This window comes from Rissa tridactyla, chromosome 6 (genome assembly GCF_028500815.1).
Source record: "Rissa tridactyla isolate bRisTri1 chromosome 6, bRisTri1.patW.cur.20221130, whole genome shotgun sequence".
In the NCBI taxonomy this organism is placed as follows: Eukaryota; Metazoa; Chordata; class Aves; order Charadriiformes; family Laridae; genus Rissa; species Rissa tridactyla.
This window is the reverse complement of record NC_071471.1, coordinates 56121172-56148989: the sequence shown is the minus strand read 5'-3', so window position 1 is coordinate 56148989 and position 27818 is coordinate 56121172. Positions and strand designations below refer to the sequence as shown.

General features: G+C 37.9%; 1 protein-coding gene across 5 annotated transcripts in view; it reads right to left on the bottom strand.

The window, feature by feature from the left end:
• Positions 1 to 27818, bottom strand: part of DNTT (DNA nucleotidylexotransferase) — a 143780-nt gene that overhangs the window by 77801 nt on the left and 38161 nt on the right. For 3 of the 5 annotated variants that reach the window (XM_054207189.1, XM_054207191.1, XM_054207192.1), the window contains 4 exons: positions 20500 to 20662; positions 15903 to 15982; positions 12321 to 12495; positions 5834 to 5959 (listed from right to left, as the gene is read on the bottom strand). In XM_054207189.1, coding sequence (XP_054063164.1) covers positions 5834 to 5959; positions 12321 to 12495; positions 15903 to 15976 — 375 coding nt within the window. In that variant the 5' untranslated portion in view covers positions 15977 to 15982; positions 20500 to 20662. Of the gene's footprint in view, positions 1 to 5833; positions 5960 to 12320; positions 12496 to 15902; positions 16106 to 18550; positions 18661 to 20499; positions 20663 to 27818 lie in introns of those variants that run through there. The other 2 variants (XM_054207193.1, XM_054207188.1) reach the window with 2 other exon arrangements.

Sequence of the window (27818 nt, the reverse complement as noted above, 5' to 3'; positions counted from 1 at the left end):
CACCAGCTGCCTCTTGTATTAACCAATAATAACAGGTTCATTTCTTACAACAGAAAAGAGTAGTACTCTTGAGAAGTTTCCATATTTTTCCGCATAATGTGAAAGAAAACAAGACAACTACGACAAAAGATTTGCTGACAGAGCACAAAAATGCAGTTACAGTGTCAATCACATAACACCGCCCTAGATAAAAACACGTGGAGTAATAAGAAAGACAAAATGCTAAATGCATACTACACACATTAATATGGTCAAAGAAAGCAGCATAGACTTCATGTATACATAGAAATTTGGGCTAGCAAAAAGTGCAGGTGTATTTATATCCTGTCTGTATTTTAGGGACCACCCTCCCACTTACCTTAAAAATGAGAAGAGACATTTCCTCCTTCAACCAAACCACCAGTTCATTTTGGATAGGTATACAGTTCACATATATTTATAAAATTTGCAATTTTGATGCAATGTCTGGAGAATTTTTACTGAGGTAAGCTATGTCAGTAAGACAGTACCTGTTATTAAGACTATGCGTTCAGTTCGTGGTTTTCTACCTATAGAGCTCCCAACTTCATTATAAAATTAAAGTTGAGGTTCTCCTGAGGTCTGTTTTAAAATGGAATAATAATAAATGCTTGAGCCTCTGGCATAACTGATACGTGCTTCTGTAGGTATAAAACAAAAGCAAATAAAAAAAGGATTTTTTTTTTTCCTCTAACAGAGTGGAAAGGAAACCAGGCATCTTTCCCATGCTAAACATCCACATTCTCATTACCATGAGTAACAGCCAAAGCAGAGTAACATTCAGTAGCATTAGCAATAAGCCTCAGAATCACAGAACCATTTTCCTCTGACTTAATTAGTTTCTTCTGTAAGAATTAAATTGTATTTTCCTCACAGAAGAATGTCTTTCTGAATTTCACTGCAGTCTGGTATTAATATTCAAATCCAACAACCCCTCTCGGGCACAGCAGAATGACTCCATTTATTTTACCACATGAAAACACAATGCAGCCTCCAAGTGTATATTTTCAGTGCGAGAGGGGGAGGATGGCTAGCTATTTACAAGGGAGCCAGAGAACAGTATTGTAATATTATATTCCATAACAACATTAATGTTTAAGACAAACATAAAGGAAGCATGCTAAGGTACAGCCTCCGGTGAAATGATTTGCCCTTTTGTTTTGTGTCTTTAGGCATCTGAACAGCTACAGTTCACCTGCGGAGCCAGGGCTACACATTCAGGTGCGTTCCTGAAGCATCCAAATCAGTAAAGCTCGTAGCAGTGGTGGTTCTCAACCTCTGTGCCATGAGGCCACAGCATGCGACGCACAGTGACACAAATACTGCATGAGGCCCCACAAGTCTGAAGTGGTTGCATTTCTCCTCCATGAACTGCCACACAATGCCACTGTTTCCTCCTTGGCACACAATTTGGCACACTTCGTCTATTCGCACGACAGGCCTTGCTACTACTCAATGGCTTATAAAAAATTAATTTGCATAGGATTTGCCCCATACTGAACAGAGTCATGAAACCTTCACATCTGCACAGTCTTTGCCAACCCTTCTGTAGCTTCTTACATGATGTAAAACTGGTTTGTTGCGTCTTCCTGTAAGTTATTTTCTGGCTATTACAATAGAAAGGAAACGAGACAACTGAACACAGAAATCATCTAGTGTGTTAAACCACCACATTGTCCTCATGAGCTCTCATTTAATATCTCTGGTATTTGGACCAATTTTTATTATATACTTGGACCAATTTTGTTCAATATATTCATTAATGACCTAGATGAGGGGACAGAGTGTATCCTCAGCAAGTTTGCTGATGATACCAAGCTGGGAGGGGTGGCCGACACTCCAGAGGGCCGTGCTGCCATCCAGCGTGACCTGGACAGGCTGGAGAGCTGGGCAGAGAAGAACCTAATGAGGTTCAACAAAAGCAAGTGTAGGGTCCTGCACCTGGGAAGGAAGAATGCCAAACACCAGTATAGGTTAGGGGCGGACATGCTGGGAAGCAGCTCTGAGGAGAAGGACCTGGGGGTCCTGGTAGACAGCAAATTATCCATGAGCCAGCAGTGTGCCCTTGTCGCCAAGAAGGCCAATGGCATCCTGGGCTGCATAGGGAAGACTGTGGCCAGTAGGTCGAGGGAGGTCATTCTCCCCCTCTACTCTGCACTGGTGAGGCCACAACTGGAGTACTGTGTCCAGTTCTGGGCTCCCCAGTTCAAGAGGGACAGGGAACTACTGGAGCGAGTCCACCGTAGGGCAACCAAGATGATTATGGGACTGGAGCACCTCCCTTATGAGGAAAGGCTGAGAGAGCTGGGACTCTTTAGCCTGGAGAAGAGAAGGCTGAGGGGGGACCTGATTAATGTTTACAAGTACCTAAAGGGTGGGTTTAAGGAGGACGGAGCCAGGCTCTTTTCAATGGTTCCCAGCGACAGGACAAGGGGCAATGGGCACAAGCTAGAACATAGGAAGTTCCGTTCAAATACACGGAAAAACTTCTTTACGGTGAGGGTGACAGAGCACTGGAACAGGCTGCCCAGGGAGGCTGTGGAGTCCCCTTCTCTGGAGATTTTCAAGACCCGCCTGGATGCAGCCCTGAGGGATGTGCTTTAGGCAATCCTGCTCTAGCAGGGGAGTTGGACTAGATGATCTCTAGAGGTCCCTTCCAACTCTGAAGATTCCGTGATTCCGTGATTCCGTGATTCCGTGATTCCGTGATTTGCTTTAAGTAAATGGGCTTTCAGGGTAAAATATATACAGAACAGGACTCAAGAATAAAACCGATCACTAATTACCAATTTCTCCAGAAACCAAGTCTCCAAAAGCGTCTCTCCCAAGAAATCAGCACATCACTGCCTGTAAGTGGCTGTTTTCCTGCTCTTCTGAAAAGACTGAAAGATGTCAAACATAACTACTACTCTTTCTCAAGCATAACTACTACTGATTTGAAAGAGGAATTTGATACATGGTATCAGGGCAAAGTCCAGTAAAAGGAAGAATCCATGAGTTCATCCAAGAACACATAAGCAAATAATATCTTTGTGCCCCTGTTATAGGCAAGATAGAAATACATTATTTTCAAGCTAACAAAACAAAACAGAAAATCTGTAAGAAAAAGGAACAACCCTGGTTCATAGAATAAAGTTGTTATAACAAAATACTATCATCAACACATAATTCAAGATGGTTTGGACCTAATTTTCAGGATGTACAGCATTGAGCCAGGGAAAATCTGTCATTTAATGGTTGGCTGCCCACAGCATGCACAAGTGAATTATACCAATGCTTCAGTGCATTTGCTAAGTGCTCGCACTGAAAAATCTGTTGAAACACTTTTATTTGAGAACGTGAATTACAGGTTTAATACAAGACCGACAAAACAACAGCAAAACTGAAAATCAGGCTCCTGTGATGTGAGGCAGACTAACTGGCAGGCCTCCAGAGAATGGGCAGCTCTTGCAGTCCATAAACACTCAAGCCTTCAGCTGTCCTTGCAAGCTTTGGTTGTGAGGAAAAGGAGCAACAGCCGTAAGGAGTTACATTACAACTGTCAAGGTGCAGATGCTAGACAGGCTCATACACATTATCAACTTGGCCAGTACCACCTCCAGAAATAAAATACAGCATGAACTCAGAACTGTTATTCTCAAAGTACGAGGCTGAGAAACTGCCACCTTTGTCACTATGAAACCTCATTTCTACCCAGACTCGGAAGTGTTTGATATATAGGATAGCAGAAGGGACTCTCAGTGCTTCAGTCATCGAACTGCCCTGCTTCTAATGCATTCAGCTAAATTCATTTATCAAATACAATTTGTTATCTGACATTAAGACTGCTGCAGTGATAAACCTGGAAGTAATTTAGGGACTGCCTCTCTGTGAAACACAGGTATAACAGCAATCATTCAATAAATATGTTGCTGCTATCGTAGTTTTCATTTGAACTGAATCTCAGACTAAATTCAGGTAATTCAACTGCTGGAAGACGAACTATATATTCACTAGAGTTATAGCACTCAGTCCTTGAAAATGGAAAAACACTGTTTGATTTTACAAATAAAGATATTAGATATTTCAAAATTTAAAAATAATTTTAAAAGATATCTTTAAAAAGGGAACTACCATATTCTAGACCTTTTTGTCCTCAGAATGTTAATGATAATTAAAAATCAACAGCTTTGTGCCTTCCAGGAGCAGCCATTGTACTTTGCCATTATCCATCACAATTACTTTTGATTTTTTACCTTCAGCATTACTGACAAAACATCCTACGACAGAAAATTCAATAAAGAGCTAGACTCCCACATTCCACTGTTTTCACGAAGCATAGAACTAAGCCACTTACTTCCTATTTCTCCAAGAAGGCTGGTATTTTACAGATTCTTTGGGTCACACTATATTTTGTCTGACGCCTTCCCCTACAGCAGCATGTGTTTGATATTTGTAAACAGTGAAAAAGCATGACTGCTTTCAACAGGCTAAACGGTAACATTCTCACCCTTGTTTTTCTAGCAGGACCTGGGGCATGATACTCATTTCAAAAGAAGCAGTTTTGAGAATGTTGGAATCATTGGGGTTGTAAGGGAGCTCAGGTGGTCTCTAGTCCAACCTCAGGCTCAGAGCAGGGTCAAAATTCAATTCCCATCAGGTTTCTCAAAAAGGGAATTTTTTTTCTTAAATAAGCAAACAGTTTAAACTACTTGAGTACCATAAACAGTATTATATAATTGGTATAATTGATGATTATTTCAAATCATCACTACGAGGCAGAATTTAGGCTGTTTAATTTTTAACTGTGCATTCCCAGATCAAGACATTTGGGAGTTGCTCTTAGGTTTATCTATATTTCTGAATTCCCAGAGGTTTTAGTATTTACCTTGTAAATGTTTTTTATTCTCAAATTACTGGTATCTGTTGTTATTCTTTTTATATAGATCTTACAAATAATATTTACTTGAAACATTTGAGTGTATTTATAGGCAGACACACAAAGTAAAAGCATAAAAATTATAAATTAAAAAAAAACTTTAGGAAGATGACGGGGTGTTTCTTATTACAGTTGAAAGGTATGAATGTAACTATGCCAGATTTATTCAGACAATACTACAGTTGAGTCTCTGTGTCAAATATTTCCTATTGAATAGTTGTCACTGAGTATCTAAAGCCAGCCAAGAGGAGCCATTAGGCACAATAACTTAAGAGGAATTTAGACCAGGTGACTCGGGCTCTTCATACCTACTGAACTGTGTAATGTTATGAGCATTAAATAGGATATATGACAGTCTCTAAGAGTCTATTTAACTAGACAATTTAAGGTGTTTTTTCATCATGTTAAAGTAATTACATTGATCATGCAATCTGTTTTCATAACTAAGCAATTGTGAAAAACCGAAGCTTACAACCACACTTTGAAGAACTGAACACTTAGGCAAAAGAGAAGGCAGCACAGCGATTTTGAAGTATCTTGGACTGACCTAAACCAAACTTTTGCTTATCATTACTTCCAACTTGTCAAATAAGACCATGATGAGAGGCTAAAAGACATTTTCAGAATATTGTTTGTCATTTGTTTTAAAAATTCATGTGTTTACAAGCTATTAGCGTATTTAAAGATCCACTGTGTTAAGCTTTCAGCAGTACTCAAAGAATGTAATTAAGCTTGCACTCAATTTTAATTTAAGTATGGCAGATTTATAACTTTTAAAAATTGTTATCATTGTGCTTCCTGTTTAACTCGTGAATTTGCCATAGAAAATATTGATGCAAGCACTGTATTAATTATTTTACTTATGCTAGTTTTATTTAATGGTAGAATAATTATTACCGTGAATTTCTTGTTGTAGTTATTTAAAGTTGTCTTCCTTTGGCATGAATACTCAGATACTTTGCTTGCAATAAATGATGGCACTTCTGATTCAGGTGTATTCAAAGGAGGAGACTGATCCTGTTCCTAACAAGAAAAAAAAAGGGGGGGGGAGGGGGGAGAAGGGTTAGTGACACACCTGTCAAATAGCTTAAAACGCAAAAAATACATTACATGAGCCCAAAATATGTACCTTTAAAGAGAATAATAATGCTCCTACCATCTTCCTAGGAAAAACATTTAATTTCATGTTGGCTGCACTGACAATAGCAGTTCATCTGGTGATTACTGTGGGGTTTTTTTTCATTTTCTGCAGTAAATTCTTGCAGGGAGCTTTCAATAGCACTGTCATTAAAAAAAAAAAAGCATCTTTCTACATGGTAAGTCTCTCTACTACTACTCTTATTATTGCAGTAAGATTGAAAAACTACAAAGCTTTAAGAGCAGATAAGCTTGAAAGAACAGAGAATTTTCCCAGAAAACACTAGATGGTTCAATATAAGATCAGGGATATTAGACCAAGGAGAAAATAAAAATAGAGATGCTCAAATAACTGACTTTTTCAATCTGCAGCTAAATTCTGTGGTGGAAGAAAAAAGTTTGTATGACTTCAAAATAAACCTTTCCCCTTTTACAGGTGAAATAAAAGAAAAAATTTTTGGTTTGGATTTAATTCATTAAGCTAAATGTTCTATTTTGGGGTCATTATAAAGCAAAGGAAACATTTACAAACAGCCATGGAAGAGTCACCTCCATCCTTTCATCCGACAGCCTGTGTTCACCTTCTGATGTGGTTCCTCACTCAGCCCCTTCTGTACATGCTGATCCAATTCAGACATCATTTTTAGGTGTTCACTGGAGCAAGGAAAAGGAACCAGGTGCCAAATCTTAAATGGGAGTTTCCCAAGCACCAGGTCACCTACATGCTCGTTTGCTTTTCACCTAATTTTGCTCTATGCAAAATCAACCAAGATCAACAAAAAAGTCTGTGGGCAACCCAGCCCAGCAGAGTGGGAAGGGAATTCTCCTGAAAGGCAGGATACACAGAGTCATACACCCATTGGCAAGAGAGTCCTGAGCATGAGTCTTCAACATGCGAGTGTTCTGACCAGTGAGCAACTGGAAAAAGACAATCTTGTACCAGCTTTTCTGCTGCTTTATATGCCCAGTCCTTTAGTTCTTTTGCTTTCGTTGAAAGTGCCCAAATCTGAAATATTCTGGAAACACCCAAAGTGTTCTCAGCATTTCTGTGTATTTTTTGCTATTTGTCATTTTGTCTGAAAACATTTGGCAGACCTGTCAAAAATGTATTGCACTATCCAAAAGCCACAGGGAAACGGCTCAACAGCAACAACAGAAACTATCACAAAGATACATGGAGGAAATTTTCACCCCGATAATGGAACGATGAGCCCTTTCTCCCCTGTACCCAAAGACATGCAGACATAAAGCTGGCATCTGTGCTAGGCAAGCCTATAAATATGCGTATGTGCCTTCACACATACAACTCCCACGTATAATTTCATGCTAAATTGCCTTTGTATTTGATACAGAGTAGTTAAATAACAGTATTCACACACACAAAAAAGGCATTTGCTTGCACAGCTGAAGGAGCAGTGAATTATATGGCAGTTTTCATAGTACACACTGAAAGGAAGGAAGCTATTTTATGTGTAAGACCACTCTTGGGAATAACTGAAAGGGGTTTTAGCCAGGATCAACAGCACAACTCATCCACTTTTGCACACATTCATGAATTATACTTTAAAAGTGATTTTAAATCATATAAACTATTATTGATTACAGATAATACACTGCTTGAAATGATAGTGCCAGCTGCAAATACTGTGAACAAACAGAACATTACTGAATAGAATATATAACAAGTTATTATCTTCATTAGGACATAGACACACAAAGAACAAGAGCCCTACACGTAGCATTACCTGGCATTGTGGATGAGAGCAAAATTAATGCAAAAACTCTATGTGTTTAAAAGGGTGATAGACTGTTCCTGCCTTAGCAAAGGTATTTGTGCATTTTTCTTAATCAGTAATAGTTAATTTTAATTAACAGGACTTGATTATATATAACAACAGAAGAAACTTCAGCTAGAAATCAACAGCAAAAACATCTAGCAAACAGTAATTACTATAGTCTGATTTGTAGGGAATATTATGATGCCTGCATGAGAACTAGACAGCTGATTTCCTATCATCAGCAGTACATAGCAACAGGATTGATACTGCTTTTTGGTGGGAAGACCAGATGGGCTAGAATCATTTGTACAGATTATGGGACAAACCTCAAGTTTCATCTAGTAGCAATTACAGTGTAGAACATGCAATCCTGGAAACTCACACTACCTCAAAATAATTTGTAGTACTGGGAAGAAACAAGTACGGATATGAGAAAAATGTAAGCATTGAAATTCCTTTTTTTGCAGATAACTCCACTACATTAAAATACAATTATGGTACGCTGCACAGGTGCAACCACTGAAAAATATCCAAATGTCTAGGCTACTTAATTGCTAGAGCTAGTCAGAGTTTGTACCCCACATCCAGGCGGCAGTAACAGTGAATGGCACTGCTGCTCCTCCCCGGTGACATTTTCCACACGGCATAAGCAGGAAAATCAGCCTGTACCACTAGCATCAGTCTGTACACCAGAGAGACTTAGTTGCAGAATTAATCTTGTAGGGGACTACTTTGCTCTTTGTCAAACTATTTTTTTTTAATATGCAAACAAAGAAGTATAATGACATAGAAAATAACAAAACAAAGAGAGAGAAAATGGAGCAGCAGTGAATAAGGTGTGCAGATACTAGAGACTCTGTCAGGCCGCATTATTCAACAGCCAGCAGCTTTGTAAAGTCCAGACGGCACTGATCGAATAATAAGTTCTGCTGATATCCAGCATTTTATGAAGAGAAGGCAGCCAGTTTATAAGCTTCATTTTATTTTCTGGCAAACTCTGACTGTCAGTATGAAGGATTTCTTCCATTAGTTAGAGCCTCTCTCTTTCACGGGTAACAGTGTGAGACTCTGGAAAATGTTAAATATGAGTTGCCTGTTACATGATACGGCAAGGGATCAAAAGATGCGGTACTTCCTTTTCCTAATATGGAGGGAAATCCTTTGTTCAAGGAAAAAAAAAATCTCTTTTTCTTTCTAAGAAAAATAACTAACTAACAGCTTTTGGGTTCTGACTGAGGAAAAGGCAGATGAGACACAGTCACAGCAGAGTTCCTAATGCTGCTGAGGATGCACCCACTTATGGTTCTCTTCCTGTCTTTATATCCCTCTGACAGCTTCCCCTCTGCCTCTTTCTTTTCCATTACCCAGGAAACAGCACTACTTTCCAGCATGCGGGGATGCCCTTGCATACACATTAATGTGCGTGTCCTGCTATTGTCCAGAATGCCCATCTGCTTGTGGTTGGAAAAGCGTCTCTGGACAAAGGCATTCCTTTGCCAGAAAAATATTTTGATTTCCCTTTAAAGCGGATGTTTGGCTACCACATTTCCATAGCCTATTAAATTAAATGATGGCTATTAACTATAAAAGTAAACTGTTACCAAATGAATCAATAAGAATTCAGACCATCTTGGATCTGGTCACCCAACATTTTATACACTATAAATCACTATCATCAGAGCATCTCTCACGTCATTCACAACCACTGAAAGATGTACTTTAATGACAATTGTAATTAATATGTTAGCTAATGGTCTGTAACCCTGACTTTATTCCCCCTGTTTTGCACGGAGAAGGACATTTCTTTTTAGTAATGTATTAAAACAAATGTCCCGAATGAAGAACAACCTTCCAAATAGGCTACTGTAAGATCTGAAAGATGAAATCTTACTGTTATTGATATTAATGGAAATTTTACCACTAACCTACATGTAAGATGAGATTTCACCCAAAACATTCCCCCACTGCAATCTATTCCTTTTACCTCAAAGCCTTCATGGTGTAGCCTAAGTTCAAGGTTCGTTAATTCACTTTCATTTCACATTTTACAAGACTGACATAATGGACCAAATTTGTCTTCATAGAAACTCCAATTAAATTACATTATGTACGAGTTCAGTCTAGTACTTAAAAAGAAAATTAACCTTTACTTCAATCCTTCCTCTTTTCTCAAGGCAGAAAAAAAAAATAATCATGGTGACACTGCAACAATAAAATTATTTTTAAATTTGCTGAACTTCTAGAATTCTTTCTCCTCCTTCCCTGTTTACTTTACAAAAATGTTTTTTACTTTAGAGTAACTATATAATTAAGACTGGTCTTAACTGTAAGCTTTAAAGTTAATGGTACAGCTGTCACTGGCTTGCTTATTGCACTCTACGTTTCAATAAAAACAGAAGTTTGTACTTGCAGAGCCAGTCTCAAAGTATAATAATGATCTCCTGACAGCGCTGCTACCTTTTTCAGAAGTTTCTGCTCCTGCAGCGTTCCAAAGAGACTTTTATATATAAAAGAAAACTAAGGCAGTTCAACTTGCAATGATCTTCTCATTGATTTAAAAAAAAAGAATAAAAAGAAATTAAAAAAAATTTAAAAATTAAGATTCAGCGTCATTGGAAACATTTTGGAGAAAGACAGAGGCATTTCTTGCTTTAAAAATAAAAAAAATTCTATGAAAAGATATTCTCTGAGATATCTGAATCTATAAATCTTCATGCACTGCTGAAATTAAGAACGTACATAAAGGGCAATTTGGTTTACTTTTAATCCTGATGTGAAACTCTCAAAGATCATAAGATTTTGATCATGTTTTGGATTTATTTCTTGTTTAGCGAACTGCATTGCATTTCCAGTATTTGTATTTTTATGACCTGTTTGCCTGTAAGATTACATAATGCAGTAGTTTCAAGTTTCTCAGGTTTTTTCTATTTTGCATTAATTTCTTTGGTCTACGCTCCCTCCAGCAGATTCACTGAAAATATTATAAATATACTGCAAAAATACTTCATTAGAAGGATTGCAAATACAAACATGTTCTGTCATGGAATTATGCTGAGTCTGAGAGCGACAGCTCCATCTGGTGTATTCACTCCTCCCCCCCCGACGTGTTATTAAACAGTAATTCTTACATATAAAATCCTGGAAAATAGTTTCTGGCAATGAAAGATGACTGAAAAAAATCAATCAGGAGCTACAGTTTTTCTTGGGGAAGGGTGGTATTTATGAGTCATCCTTCAGAATGTAAACATCAGGATGAAGCAGCAGCAAACAGTGCAATATTGCTGTTAAATATTCAGGCATCCTCTGCCTCACAGGAAGGTACACGCTGCGGATCCTGCCGTGGTCCCAGTGTTTATGGGTTTCCCAGTTACCATTTTGCAGAGGGGTCACAGTTCGCACGGACCCAGACCCAATAACCCAGACCCTCAGAAATCAGCAGGAATCCCTCTCTTTCCTTCAGAGAGCTTTAGAGCAGACCTATAATTCTCTTGATGTATGAATTAATTTCTTTACCAGCGCACGTTAAATCCATCGTGGTGATGCTGGAGCACAGGCAGAACAAGGAAATGGGTTCACCCTGCTGCAGTGCAGGGTCTATTTCATGGCCCAGCAGCACGTGCTGTCATCGCGCTGGCCACAGCACGCCCGAGCATCCCTAACACACCATCTACCATCTACACACACACACCTAACGCACAATTTACAGTCTGCACTGGGAGTGCTGAATACCACCGCTTCACACTGTGCTCCAATTTGAGAAATTAGCACATAATTTTGTCAGATGTAGATTGGAGGAAAATATGTCATCATCCATTGCTTCAAGGTCAAACACCATTCACCAGATAATCAGCCTGCCATTCACAAGATCCTCTGACTTATGGCTCCCATTGAGAGATAATACAATATAATAAAACCTTTTTTTCTTAGTGGAGTTTTACTTGATGGTGCCAAGTTTGTAATTGCATGTCCACTGACTGCAGCAGCCCTCATTTTACAGGTCCTTCAAGGGCCCAGCAGTTAGCTGATCACTTCCAAACAGCAAAGGTTTTAATATTTTCGTATCGTTTTAAAAAGGCCAAGTATTCCATGAGGAGCCCATTAAAACGCACTGCTCTCAGTGGAATATTTACCATGATGCTGAAGTATTTGTGGAAATACCACAAGTACCACAACAACAGCAAGTGCTTCATTGATGGATATTTTCCCTTTAATAGCACCGTTTTTTTTACAGAAATGATGTATATTACCAGTTTGTAACATGTGGCAGCATAGTAACTTAGCATTACCAGACACTGATATAGAAGGTAATCTTTTTAATCAGTTAAATCTGTGTGAATTACTCATGTAAACTTCAGGGAAAAAAAGTTTTCAAATTCCAAAATTATATCACAAGTATATATGTCTTTAGGTAAAAAAAAATTAAAAAATAAAAAAACCAATCACTGTGTTTGCACTGAAGTATCTCTTACCATGAGACGATACTTCATTTCTGAATCAACTGGTCTTCCCGCTTCCATGCAGGCTGTGAACCAGGAGATATCCAGTAGTTCAAACCTGGAGCTGTCGCCCACAGCCTGTCCTCTCAGCCAGTCCAGCACCTCCGGGTAAGAGTTGTTCTCGGCCACAATATGAGTGACAGAGTCACTGTCAAGAAGCACACAAAAAGAAGCTTTCTTTTTTTCCTGAACCCAACCGTGCACAGATACAGAGCTGCTATTTCCATATTTACTTACCATGCACTTCCTGAAAATTGTCGTCTATATTGTACGTTAGGATGTGGGAAACAGTTACATTTTCATATCACAATATATCTATTCCAGTCACTGAATTTGCTTTGAGGAAAGACTTTAGCCTGACAGCTCCTGTAAGTGCAGCACTTTCTTTCTTTCAGCATCATCTGCCTTCCGTAAGACACTATCCTATTACACTTTTTTTGCAACTATGAAAATATTTGGCTTGCACAAGCAGTACCATAATGAAAAGGCTGCTTCACAATACCTGACAGCCCCTTTCCAATATTCCAGATCAACGAATGAAAGCTTTACAGTACAAAAAAGTCTGTTAACAATAATTCTTTAAATCTTTACAGCTAGTAATGTATTTTTGTAAATTTAACTTCTCTGCACTTACATTATGCTCTTTACATATGGCATTGTCAAATGTTCGTGACTTGAATCTCATGAATTATGCACTCCATCTAAAGACAACTTCCTTACTACTAAGAGGCCAGTCTCATACAAAACTGATATCTCAGTTTAGTGAATATAAAATTTACAGATTGAGTTATTGTTCAATAGATTATGTGGTGCGCGTTTCTTAAAAATGCAGTAGCACAAAGGTTATCACACCAAGTTTGGGCTGATGTACTAGAATAACATTGGAATGAATCCCATCATAGTTCATGATTAAAAAGACACAGTTCTGCACCTTACACAGGAAAACAGTGGGCAGGGACAAAGTTATGTTTAAAGAAAAAGAATTACATACATACTTAGGATGATCTGTAAATTTCTACCTGGCCTGCTGATATTCTTCATCAAGTTTAGAAAACTACTAACTTGGTAGGAAATTTTGAGTGATTCCTACTGCTCCCCCCTCCACACACCCCAGGAAGGTGCTGTCCCCCACAAAGACAGTAACAGATAAAGGAGGAAACTCTTCAGTAAGCCATTAGCACCTCAGTACCTCTGAAATATATGCTAAAATTAACTCATATCTGTCAACAGACTCCTAAACTTCTTGGGGGAAAGACACAGACAGACGGTGTCATTATTTGACTCAGTTTTTATAGAAATAAGCCTAGAATTGGAACATAAATTGTCCTGATGGCAGCTGCCTCCATTTGCGAGCTTCCATAGCTTCCTGCTAGGCCATGCTGCTGACAGCCTTTTGCCTGTACAGTACATTTCAAATAGACCTGTCAGATTGCTTTGCAGCCCTTCTGTAACACCTGGAGAAGCTAAGCCATCAGCCTGTCCAAGCAGACAGGGTACCACTGGTAGAGTATGGACTTCAAAACCGATGTGCGCTAACTATTAAAGGCAAACTGCACAACCTTTCAAAGCAAACTACTTTCTAGGAGGCCAACAAAACCCCTTGGCCTATCCCTAGGACCCCGATTCATACCAATAGTCACTGATTTAACTGCCAAACCGCAATGACAAATACTGGAGTCACCCCATAGAAAACTTATAGTACATTTAATGCATAGGAGAGTTATGTAATATTTTGGAAATATAAGAAATGTATTGAATGTACTGTACTTCAGAAACAGGAAAACTGTCATGGTACAGCACAATCTTTTCTGCCCATATTGTGCAACTTGTCAGAGTCAATCGAAAAAAAAAATTCAAAATCCCAATTTGTTTTAATCTAAAAGATTACAAATCTAGGTTAGGTGAATGTCCATAAAATACTATTGGTTTTATTATTATTTAACCCTGCTAGGCTCTACTTTAATTAAACTGTCACATCTTTACTTGAGTAAAAAAAAATAATTCAGTTAGAGACACAGAGCTTCTGCTTCCTGTGGTTTATTTCACTTTATATAAAATATTCATATGTAATGTATCTGTACCAAGCTGCAGATCTGGGAACTTTGCCATCACGCTTGCAGCAGCAGTTTAGCTACTGTGCACCAGTTTCCTCTGGTACCTGTACAGCTGTGCTTTCTTCTTGGCACAGAACATAAAAAACATGGCATTTCCTCTGGTATTTTCAAAAAACAAAAATCAACAGTTAAATAGTTCTGTTTTATCCAGTAGCAGCTAAGATGAAATTAAACATAACACCTGCCTTGCATACAACTTACAGAAATTCTGAAATATTGGCAATAAATACCTGTGTGTCAAAGCAGCCCAGATAAAGCTAAAGCCTCTACTCAGTCCTCAATGGATTGTCAGTGTAGGATTTGGAACAGCCCAGTTTGTGTTTTTTTTTCCCCTGAGAATTCAATTAGGTTTGTATCATATGCTAATTGCCTACTTCTATTCAATACCTGCTTGAATCTTGCTTTACAAATTATTTCATCCTCCCTTCTTCCTCAGGCTTTCAAAGCTGATGGGATTGAAAAATCTGTGGAAATGAGCTGTTATAGGGAGGACACAGTTGGATACTATCTGCATACAGATACAGAGAAATGATCAATACTTGGTTTTCTTCCAGCCTCTCAGAGAACCTACATAATGATGCAAGCTTTTGGAAAACTGCATAAGGATATAACTAGTGCTCATGAAAAGCACCGTTTGGAGGAAGGCTTCTTTCAAAATGAGTTGGCTTATTGCAACACCACCAGACAAATCTGCAGCTGAAGTATATTTCTTCACCCTGAAATGCCATATCTGTGGTATTTTATTCCTAGTTTTTTTTCTCCAATGCTCTTCCAGATTGTACCAACGTATGAGCCAGTAACTTTGAGACTCACGTTAGTGTATTACTCACAGGAAGATTAAATATTAGAATACCAGAGATGTTCTAGAGAAATGCCCCCCTCAACCCACCCCATTTTCCATTCCTGTATATTTAACTTTATTTCATTTCAGGAATTGGCCATTAAGTTTATATTAGTCTTAACCTGACTTCAAGTGGGAAATAAAAATGGTTGATTTAGATCAGCTAATGACATAATTCATTGACTCCAGTGAGACTATACAAATTCATAGAAACATATCACATGAAAAACATTTGCAAGTTCACACCTTACATTTTTTATTTTCCATGTGAGAAGCAGCACACTGAAAAATACAGACATTAAAACTGAGAGACTGACAGACTTAAGATAAACTAGAGCCACGGATTTTAGAGGTTAAAATTTAGAAATTTTGCTAATGTTTGTGTTCTGCCTGCTCTCTGCCCAGAAAACAATAGAAATGAACTATGCTTTAGGAACACGCACTGAAATCCTGAAGCATCTTTATAGCAGGAAGAGCAAAGTATATCCACCAAATACATAGACAAAACCCACAGTCACTTGTATAACTGCATTTATTAAATCAGAATGCTTCAAGCAGCATTACTACATGTTATTTCTATACATATAAACATTTCCCTACCTTAGCTCATTTTCTACTCTGAAACCTTTTCTTCTTGCCAGCTCCATCAAAAACGTCCTTCTGGTCATCCCCATCTTCCTCTGCATAATAAAAATGACAAACTTATTGAACTTTATTTCATAACTGCAGGAAAGGTTTGGGGAATGCATCCCTTTCCGTCTCTTCCCCTGGGAGAATACAGCTGGAGCTCTGATCCTATCCATGACACAAGGTAGAAGTGTTTTCACTTGGGTAAAAGGGAGATGAGACACTTTCTGCCAGGCAGCAGCTGTATTTAATGTCCCCACCCATTGAAGTAATTTTCTTCTGTTTCCCCTCTGAAATCAAAAACAGGTGCTACACAAGCAGAAACATCACTTGCTTTCTACCAGCTGGGACTTCTTGCACAGAACTACTCCAGACAGGTGGTGCAAATATGCTTTAATTCCTTAAAACAGCCATTACCTATAAAGCCTTTATCCAAATAATATTGATCATAGCAAAATTATCTCAAAATACCAACCAGATCGCTAGCTGGTTTAATGGCCCATTCCATCAATTTCTGCTTTCAAATCTTTTCCAAATCTCACTTTTCCAAGTTGCAGGGCACATTCATTTTCAATTTATTAAAAAGAAATATAAATATATTTTTCCTATTGTTAGGTAGGAACTATGTCCTAGAATACAACTAAATGACAGTATATCAATATAGTATATTGTAGAATAGCCTGTACACTTACTACTACTGTGTAATTAATTTGATTAAAATCGGATAGGGTTTTTCTGAGAGCAAACAAAAAAATAAGCTTTTGAAATTAAATTTACAATAAAAGAAATCCTTTGCTGTTTTGATACTAAGGCAACAAAAGACAAAGAGAAAACACTAGCAAATATACCTTTGGCATGCATTGACAACATTGCTATCTACTATTTGCCCTGAAATACTGCTATTTGTGGCAGGTACAGCCGGGAAAATGTAACTACCCTCCTGCTTTTAAGCACCCAGTGACCTCCAACCAACTACAGAGGAGACTCTGAAGGCTGTGTACCATCTTCTCCTAGAGGACGGGGTATTGGTAATCAGAGAACTACACTAAAATTTGTTGCAGACATTATGTTGGATCCAGTTAGGTATCACCCTGAACTTCCATCAGAGCAAAGTGAGCGCAAACAACCAGGTTTACAGCATGTGCATCTATTTCAGCACAAATCTCCCTCAGCAATAAATATCCCCATTTCCATGTCAAGTTGGATTTTTATTTTTAGTGTAGCAGAGAATTTGGATTTTACCAGTCCTTCAGAATGTGTCAGAAATATTATATCTTGCAATTCTCATTGCTCATGTTCAGGGGAGGAAGGAAGCAAGGTAGAAAAATCCTGCTTAAGTTAGATCTATCAATTTTATTTTCAATCACTTTATCACAGATGGATATACAACCCGAGTTAAGGAAAAATGAATCAAAACCTGTTTCCTGCAATTATGGACATGAGTTTAAAATTAAATTATAAAAGTATTACTGACATTTTCCCAGCCCTACATCTCTTGCTGATTCAACTGTATTATCACAGAAACAGTTTTCGTCAGAACAGAAACTAACCATCAAAATTTAATATAGAGCTTTCAACTCTGGGGTCTTCCTGAGGCCATGAAGAAAAAAAAAATATATATATAGTTCAGTATATAGACTAGACTCCAGTCATTTCTTCCCTTGCCTAAGGATAATCCAGAAGCCAAAATATCTATTCCTCTTTCTGATTCGTAACATTAAAATTGTCAAAATAAATCATTTCAAGGTTATTTTGAAATTATGTGAGGTATTTTCATAGGAACTGGAAAATGGACAAGAAGACTTTAAGAGGCTTAAGCAAAAGAACAGCACCAAGGAAGAAAAAAAAAAGTTAATAGTGATGAGTCTGGCATTAAGGCTGAGCAATCTTTTTTGGTTGCTCCGTGTATTTTTTCCAGACTACTAATCAACCATTGAACACTGGCCATCTCCCTGTTTACAGTCTTCCTAGCCTTAGTAAAACGCTTTACTTTATCTCAAGCCCTACCAGGAATAATGTATTTGAGAACAGATTCTTTACATATGTTAAACAAAGTCTTATTTTATGTTATAATTAATTCAGTGCTCTCAAACATGTAAATATAATTTCCCCCAGTGTAACATCAAGATGCTCAGTGCCAGTAAAATCCTTCTGGCATGAAAAATATAAGTTATTATTCCTTCGTGTTACTGTAATAACTCTTGAGCCAGATTTTCAAGGGTATTTAGGTGCCAAAAAACTGCAAACAGAGGCCTACTGGGATTTTCAAAATATCTAAGCAACCTAGGCACCCGTCTCCTTTGGAAATCAATTTCTGGCTTTGAATCTAATGCAAAGAGGTTTTCTCTGTCTAGTAAACACAGTATAACAACATGAAAAGGTCTCTGCCAATGATGAAATTTTATTAAACATACCTTCTAAAATTAACAGGATTTCCATATCCCAGATGAGTGAATAACCTACTCTCCCACAACATTACATTATAATATTTTTGATAGTAACACAGAAAATAGAATATGCATTAGGGAGAGGGCAAATACAGCAGAGAAAAAGCACATGTCTTACTTATGACAAAGGAGAAGTATCCCATTATCTCAATCACGACACCACACACAACGTACCTTGCACTCCACCACATACGATTAGTGGCCTAAAACCACAGAAACTTGTAGAAAATTTTCCATCTCACTACAGTCTCCTGGAGTGCAGAGTAGTTCACAGCCCTGGAGGGAAATCTAGGACAAATTCCCATGTTCTGATGTTCTTGCTGTGGATCAGTTTTGTGCACTATCAAAGGCACAGATTAAGAACAAGACGTACAGAAATCATAGAATGGTTCGGGTTGGAAGGGACCTTAAAGATCATCTAGTTCCAACCCCTCTGCTATAGGCAGGGACACCTCCCACTAGACCAGGCTACTCAAAGCCCCATCCAGCCTGGCCTTGAACACTTTCAGGGATGGGGCATCCACAGCTTCCCTGGGCAACCTGTTCCAGTGTTGATGGGCATTTAAGTAAACAGCTTTCACCACTTGTGATGTCTGTGCCAACAACAGCATCCCAAGCAGTCCTCAAAGCAGTATCTAGTACGCACCTCAGCCTGAAGCCCAGAGTACTGATCTGGCTTCAAAGGGGGTTTCCTTGGGAGGAAAAGTACAGGAAAATAAAATTTCTGGAAAGAACAGTTCAGCTCCTCCAAATTTCGGTATTCCCACATGCTTTCACTGCATCTTCTTGATTTTTGTCAGATAGTCTTTTAGTGCCCTGCTTTCATGTGAACTGCATTGTAAATATTTTATAAAATGTTATCTACCCATTTTATATAGCTTTCCTGTGAAGAGTAGCGAAAGGTGCTTTTAATACACAGCTGCAGTACGCTAACCTTCAGAGAAAGCATCTCTCAAGCACCATCAATAAAAACTAGAGAAGTGATTGTTTGGATACCTTTTTTTGATTTCACATAGGCTGAACAGTGTTTCACACAGTATTTTTATGCAAGGATTAATTTTTCTTAGCTTTTTCATTTTAAAGTCTTAGGTAATTTAGCATTTTGCAATGAGAAATTTCATGGAAATTTTAAAATCCTTCTGATATTTGCTTTTGTCCAGATATTGCCATGACTTTCCTTCTGTTTAAATTCTGGCTTTTTGGCTGCTGAGTGTTCCCTTTACTGGTGATACCTGTTCTACCAATCTCTCAATGCCTAAAAATAATATGGCAGGTGTTTTTCCTGGTTTTAGTAAAAATTTCATGGAATCCAGTTATATTTTTTAATGAAGTTATTACATAGAAGTTTTCCAAATTTGTACCACTTACACTTAGAGAAAGCACAAACTTGAAGGATGTACATATATACCAAAATATAAAGTATTTAAGAACTTTTTTTGTGAAGTTTTATCTATTACAAACAAGTACAGGCTTTGTTTTCATCTTTCTGTTTATTTGTTTTACTTCAATCTTCTGCTTCACTTGTCAGCAGGAAGCTATATGGACTCATGAAGGCCTCCAGTTTCTGTCCTCTATTCCACATTACGTGGAAAGCTTTCATTATCGTTCAGCAGGTAATCAACGAGCTTAACAATATCTTACAATTCCTTCGGTCAAAAGGGCTCAGTATCTGGAATTCCTGAACACTACCACCTGGCACCAGCAAACCTTGTTTGAACATACATCGCATGAATCTATTTCTTTAGTCCCTATTTTTTCCCCCCATATACTAATTTCTTACAAAACGAGCATGGTAAACTAATCTGGCTAGCCTACAAAATAAAGAAACAGAACATCATGCTGTTGCATTTGATTCGAGCATTTTGAATAAAGGTACTGTTATTAAAGATAAGGAAATGTTCATAAGTATGGTCTGGAAATGTTCAGATACATTTAAAAATCAATTCTCCCTCATCCCCTTTGGTGGTTATATGCTTTGAACTACTAGAGCATTTTCAGGGGGCAACTTTGAAGTATACATGCTTGAGTTATTCACATCAAAGATGATAAACTCCATAAAATACCCAGATGACCAAGAATTTTGAAAAACTGATGAACTGATAGCATGCTTTGAATGTACTTACTTGGCCGTATCATGGTATTTGACATGTAAGATAAAGTAGGCTTAGAGAAGACAGGAAATCTTGTGGTTGCTGTCATCAAAGGTACAACATTTCTGATGTATGTGGCCAGAATAGCTGCTTATTATCTTCTTCCTTTTTTTGCCCCCAAATTGGAGATGAAAACCTGAACAAGAAAAATGTATTTAGCAACACCTCTCAAAAATTCCCCATGTAGAAACCATACCAAGAGCTGACAGCTTCTTTAACTGACTGTATACACAGCTATCGGGGTTTGTTCTTCTAAGCCCTTTCTGAGGAAACTAGGGAAGAGCGGTATCACAATGCTGAATAATTAGAGCAATAAGGTTCCCCCTTACAGCATGGGGAAAAGTAATTGGTGACAAATCCTGGCAGGAGCTACTTCCTACCCACATCAATATGCCTATATTCCCTGGAAACTATTATTTTCACTCTTCCTTCAGTCTCTCAGTTCAGTAACAAGGCTTACAACTGCTCCCTTTGGTTACTCTGCTAATGGTAGCTGCTGCTCCTTGTTGTGATTGTTATTGGACTATTCTTTGATTTTTTGTGCTGGCACATCAGTGGTTTTCTTCATGCTGTAGTCTCATGAGAGCCTCATGAACACCCCAGCAACAAGTAGAGACATATCTGCATAATCCCATCAATATACACGGTACAGCAGGTCCTTTGACAGTTATGCATCTCTTCCAAACACAGTTTACAAAGGTAAAGGTCTCTGGATATTGAGTACCATTTATTTAGACTCTCACATTCATCTCATTGCCAGACATTCCCGTTAATTAACAAATACTAAACCACCTTTCAGAGACGAGGAGCTACACAAATGGTCTTGCGTAGCCTATATTTAGTTAGTTGAAAAGATTACTTCTGTCAGTGATGACCAAATAATGTTCCTGTGGACATTTCAGAAACTTCTTATGTAAAAAGATAATACTAAAAATTAATATGCTGATATATAAGAATTTTTATCCTGCCGCCTTCATTCTCTCATAAAGGATCCTTATTTCCTCCCCTACTCCTCTAGTAAGATAATAATATAACAGCTAAATTGATCACGTATCTTCTTTTAATTGGTTGTTACAATAGTTACTAGATGGTAGAATTGATGCACCTTGCAGTAACACTGCAAATGCAGTTCTAGATCTGTTTACATTACAGAATATACAAACAGCAGAATGTGTGAGATTTATGCCTTCTACACTTACAGATAGTAAAGTGTAATGCATTTAATAAAGATAGATGTACTTAAGCCAAAATAATAAAAAGCAGGAAAAGGCTATTGCCATGTTTCACATAAAGCTTTCAACTATACACTTGATTTTCAGTAGTACAGGAAAGCTGCTTTGGCTTACAGTTCCCACATCATCAAGCTGAGGAGATAATCAGACCAGGTAATACAAGAGAGGTGTAAATAGGAGTAAATACCATAGATAATGTTGTTGCAGAGGGAAGAAAAATTTATGAATAATATTATATGGTATGTCCCCTTGTCCTCGCAAAAGTTTATGTGAATCACACCAAGATAAGAATGTTTATCTCACTTTCTGGCTATCGAGCACAAGCAACAGGTAATGGCTAACAGTACCGTGAGTCCTGACAGAGCTCCTTCTGCACTCTCTGCTGAAGTAAGCTGTAGAAAAAAGTCAGAGCCAGCATCAGAGACGCTGAAAGAATTGCTATTGAGGCTACACGTATCTTTGTGTTATCTCCAGAGAGAAAACAAAAGTGATGCTCATCTGAGTGACGTGAATTTTGCAGGTGAAGGAAAAATCGATTAGAAGCCTTTTTTATTCTAGAAACTTGAGCTGAAGGAAGCTAGAAAGCAGAGTGGAATGGGGCAGAATTCTCACCTTTTTGATTTATTGAGGTTCTGAGTTCCACTAATGCAGAACTAATTACAGCAGAAGTAACCTAGCTGGATGATTAATTCATAGCAAGAAAGAGTTTCCTTTATCCAGCTGGATTTTTTTAATCCAAAACCACTCTTGACAGTTTCCACAAAAGCATTCTTTCAATTTCTTACTGACTTCACCTATAATTTGGCAGCTGCCTAAGGCATCACAAAATACTTAAATGTTTTTTATTTCGCAGTGTAGATTTAATGGCTCTACCTTTCACTACAATGAAAGTTAGTTTTTTTTCAACTGCATAAAAGTTTACTTCTCAAAGCCACTGGCAATTCCTTTTCCAGGCTACCTCAAAATTTGCTCCCTTGTTTCATCTTGCAGAAAATTCAATATCACTAAGTCAAATCAAAGCTGCAACAGCCCCTGCAAGCCCTGTCCCAGTGTAAGATTGCATACTTAGCTGTGAGCATATGTTGATCAATCTTTATAAGAAAACCACACTGTCCCTAGATATTTTTGAGAAGACAGCCTTTAGAGCCATCTTTCTGACTCCTTAAATCACACATGTATATCTCATGACATTATTTTACGATGCACACCTGCTTATTAGGAAATTTCATCACAAGTTTTGACATATTTTTATACTATTCAAAGAGACAGTATAATTCCACTTAATTGAAGTTCTTGTATTATGAGCTTTACTCCTGTTTCCCGTGTTCGTTGCTGCAGAGAGGATTCAGTTTTAAGAAATGAAAGCTAATTTTCTGCTATATGACAAGTCAGACTCAATGAACTATCGCATAACTATGAATGGAGACAGTAATTCAATAGTTAAGTGACAAATCAGAAGACCACACCGTATTGAAGAACTTTCTGTCAGAAAGCTTCAATGACTTTCTTCCACTAAGGTTTCCTATACCCTTCTAGTTTTCTATTCCCATGACAAACTAATTATTATCATCATGTATTATGAAGCATGACAGCAGGAAGGATATAAAGCAGGTAAATCTATTTGCAAAAGCTGTTCTGTTACAACAATTTGCTCAAAATTTTACTAAAAATACATGCTTAAAGTGTTTATAATTTAAGGACATTTTAATTCAGTCACTTCGTGATGTTTTTAAGGACAATTCAATATCATCATTTTCTTTTGCTGTTGGCAGATCATTTGAGCTTTACAATGCACTAGAATTCAAAGTGTCACGAATACATGCATGATACACAGACAAATTTAGCCTCCATTTTGTCTAACTCTGTTGAAATATGTGGAATTACAAAGACATAAAATCAGGCCAAGTTAGAGGACAGAAAGGCCTAAATCCCGAAACTATGCTGATGGTTATGGAGAGCAGGTACCAGTAGATGCCAAAGTTACCATATCGCCAAGAACAATTATTTTGACAATATTACTACATACATGTTTTCAAAACCCAACCAGTTCATTCACAGCTATTCTGGGCTGCTCTTCTACAACCTTGATTGAAGTATTATAGAAGTGATGCCAACCTATTACCCAGCTTTCACTGTCCAAAGCAAATGAGTCAAGTAGGAGGATTTGGAGACAATCTCCTGTGGATTTTGGTACTTAGGCCAGACCACTAATTTACTTACAGGAAGCACCAAGGAAAATACTGCCTTTTCTCTCCTACAGCCTTACCCACCGGTCTGTGTCATGTAGACTCATCACACAGAACACCTGAATATCTCAACATAACATGCACAGCACTTGCACAATAACCTCCAAAGAATGAGGAAGACATGGGTATAACAACATACACAGACGACAGCTTTGACAGCTGTAAGTGAATGGTATAAAAATCACGTCAAGACGAAAAAGTCTGTGGAGGAAGATACCTCAATAGTAGTGAACTACTAAAATTAAAAATAACGATGTAAGATGTAGTCATGCTTTTAAATATATGGGAAAGCAGTCCAAGATGTCTCTTATAAGTAACAAAAAGCTTACTTAAGCAAAATGGGACATGATACACAAACTATATACACAGATTTGACTAAAGAATTGTAAGTTGTATATACAAGTGTCATAATCACTGAACCATGCAGTTCACTGATAAAATTATATTTTGCTAACACTATGGTTTTGTATCTACAGAAAGTTTGGTCAGTCAGTTCATTATCTTGTGTAGGCATCTAATAAGGTACAAAATGTGTCATATTGCACAACCTGCAGAGGGAAAATCCATGTATATTTTCATATATCAGATATTTTCATTCATAAATCCAGAAAATTCTCTCTCACAAGTAGCTATATGTAGTGTATAGTTCCCTTTATGCAGACTCAATGGCTTCCTGGTTACTTATTTCACTGGCATACCAGTTATGCAAGTTAACATGTCTCCTTTATCCTTTCCTGCGCATTGTACAGGTGTTGATAACTCAAGTGGGGGCGGGGAGACCGACTGTGGGTTATGCTCAGCTTAAGAGGGTTGGAAGAAAAGGTTCAGATGAACTCAGTTCTGGTTGCATACGGCATTGTAAATATTTCTTGATAAATACTGATAGAGGTAGACTAAAGGAACTACCTAAATCAGACTCTAAGAGCAGACATTTCTGAGAGGGAATAATAAATTTCACAATTGAGGGAGAGAATATTAGAAGATATAATATTCTTCACTTTCCTGCAGTGAGTGGAAAAAGCTGTCTCTGTCCAGGAGAGCGGTTTCTGAGTAAGAAGGATTTGATGATGGCAAGGATGCAGGCATATATCAAGGCCATATGATACAGGCCATTAACAAATACCCTAAGTAGCTATTCTCTGATAGACACTGTCAAATAAAAGTCGAAAGGTATCTAAAATATCTTTAGAGCATGTGCGTTTAATTCTAAATTATGTGTGTATACATATATACTATATATATACACACACATAATTTTTTATCTCTTTAGTTCCATATAAAATTATTTTGCCAAAGTTTTAAAGTTCCGGTTCTAACAGTTAGCTGAATTAATTGTTGGGGCAAACACTCTTCATCTTTAACAACCATTTATACATATTCTTTTTACTACTCACTGGTCAAAACCAACAGACAAGAAAACACAAACCCCCACCAGCCTTTGTGGTGAGACACGAAGCCGTGGCGCGCACCCCCCGCCGCTCCACAGCAAACCACCGCAGGATCACCTCACACTACCTCCGCAGCTGCGCGACCCACAAGCTGCAGCACAAACACCAGCGTAAACAAATGGCAGTACAACATGGAAGGGTGAACGCAAGAGACAGAAATTGTTTGTTTTAAAGGACTAAGTGGAAAAGAAAAAGTAATTTACAGGACTTTTTCAGTCATTCTCAGTCCTACTGTATGTGTTTGGATTCCTAAGATGTCCTCATGGCTATTTTACATTGCTTGGCACAGCAATTTAGCAGATTCATTGAGAAAAAATGATTAGGAAAATAATGGAGCATTATACTCATAAAATTAAACTACTTTAAATGCTTAGTACATATAACAGATGGAGTTACAATTTGTTACCACCTTGCTACTCACAACCCAGTACTGCACATTTGGCAAGAACACTTACAACTCAGCCTCACTGTAAAATGTCTGAGTCAAAAGAACTCGACTGCTGCACCTGACTCTGTAAACCACCAAGGAAAACTTGCTCTTGCAAAGCCTGAGGAACCTGATGTTAGAACTATCAGCTGAAAAGGCACTTCATTAATATGATGGTAGAGCCAGTTGCTTTCTGACTTACCTTTTAGAAAAGGCTATACAGCCTCCTCAATTGCCTCAAGAGCAAGCAAGAAAGATTTTAGCAATACATTAAAACAGTGTTTGCTCAGGTTTTCTTTTCTTGTTAAATTTGAGAATATTTTCTCATTACAGTGATGACTGAAGGTCTGTGTTGCTTTCTTTCCTGAGAAGCCACGTTTTACAGGCATTCATTTAAATGGATACATTAAAAACACTCAACCTTGTTAAGATTGCTTTGGTACTATAAATTAAGTGGACACACCTGAACAGTCATATATCACTTCTCACGCTAATTCATGCTGAATATGCCTGAAAAGTAGTCGATACTCTCCCCATTCCTCCCATTTCAAAATAGGCATATATGTAAATTTAAGTGTCACCCTTCAGATTTTTTTTATTTTCACAAGTGACTAGAAGCTCCAAACTCATTCACCTTCCATTTAGATCATTGCTTTTCAATCTTTTTCAGCTGTGAGAACACATAACAGTTTTCCAGTGCAGTCCTAGGACTCAAAGACAGCAAGCTTAAGCCATACGCATTTAAGAAAGCCTATATTGCAAGTTATTAAGCAGCAATCCTGCAACCCCCAGACACAAGTATCTGGCCCCACAATCTTTTGAGATACTGTTAACTCTGTGCCTGAAACGTAAACCTCAGCCCATCTGTATACAAACCTTGAGGTGAAGAACTGCTTTTATTTCCACTCTAAATAATAAGGGAATGACCAAAGCAGTGTCAACCTGAAATCAAGGGCAATGGCTTCTGCAGGATCCAGTAAGGTAAGGTTAGGACTGTACTTAGAAATTTAGTTCTCTTGATATGATTTTACCTCCTGGGCCATATTTTGGATAATAAATATTGCTTTTGCATGTTAATAGAATAGGATGATGTTTTGGATAAAGGTTACGGCTATAGCTGAAAGACGCAAGGGGGAATAAAAAAGGGTTGAAGTAGGTTCAGAAATCTATATTGGGTTTAAGTTTGGTTTGTACTTACCCAGAAGAGGTGTTCAAAATGGCTACAAATATGGTTAGTAAGAACAACCTTGGACTTATGGTAGCTAAGATAAGAAAGCCTAAATTTGGGACAGGGTCCAGATCAACAAGGTCAGATAATGTACACTTAGATATCAGTATCAAAACGGCCACCAGACCAGATTTAGTCCAGGACACAGCAGCCTCCATTTATTATAGGTGACGAAATATATCCCTATCAACAATCGGGTTAGGATAATTATTAGCTTTTGGGAAAATGGTGCTCATTTGCCTGGATTTTAGACTAAGTCTAGAAATGAGAAAATTAACTGAGCACTGGCGCAAGTAAGGGTCTGAAACCTGTGCTTGGACTTTGGCTAAAATGAATCAGTTTACAACATTAATGAATAGGTTAAATCTTTAGAGTTCAGAGTTTAGCAGAATTAAGAGCAGAACTCAATAGGATTCCATGGCCTATGTCTAAAAGGACTATCGGGCTAGCAATTCTGAGCATGTGGACAACATTAGGGTAGCAAGAGGCAAGATTGCTGGGATTATTCATCCACATTGCCAAATGAGTTTATGGCTAATTAATTCCCATATAAAAAAAAACTTTCCTGTTTGTGTAAGTGTGTTAGGTGTGGGGAGGTAACAGCTGTGTTTGGGCTAACAGTGTCTGACAGACTGGAGTCAGACCTGACTCAGAAGGAGCCACCTGGCTTGGTTTTGTGGTCATACAAACAATAATTTCCCTCTGCAGAAC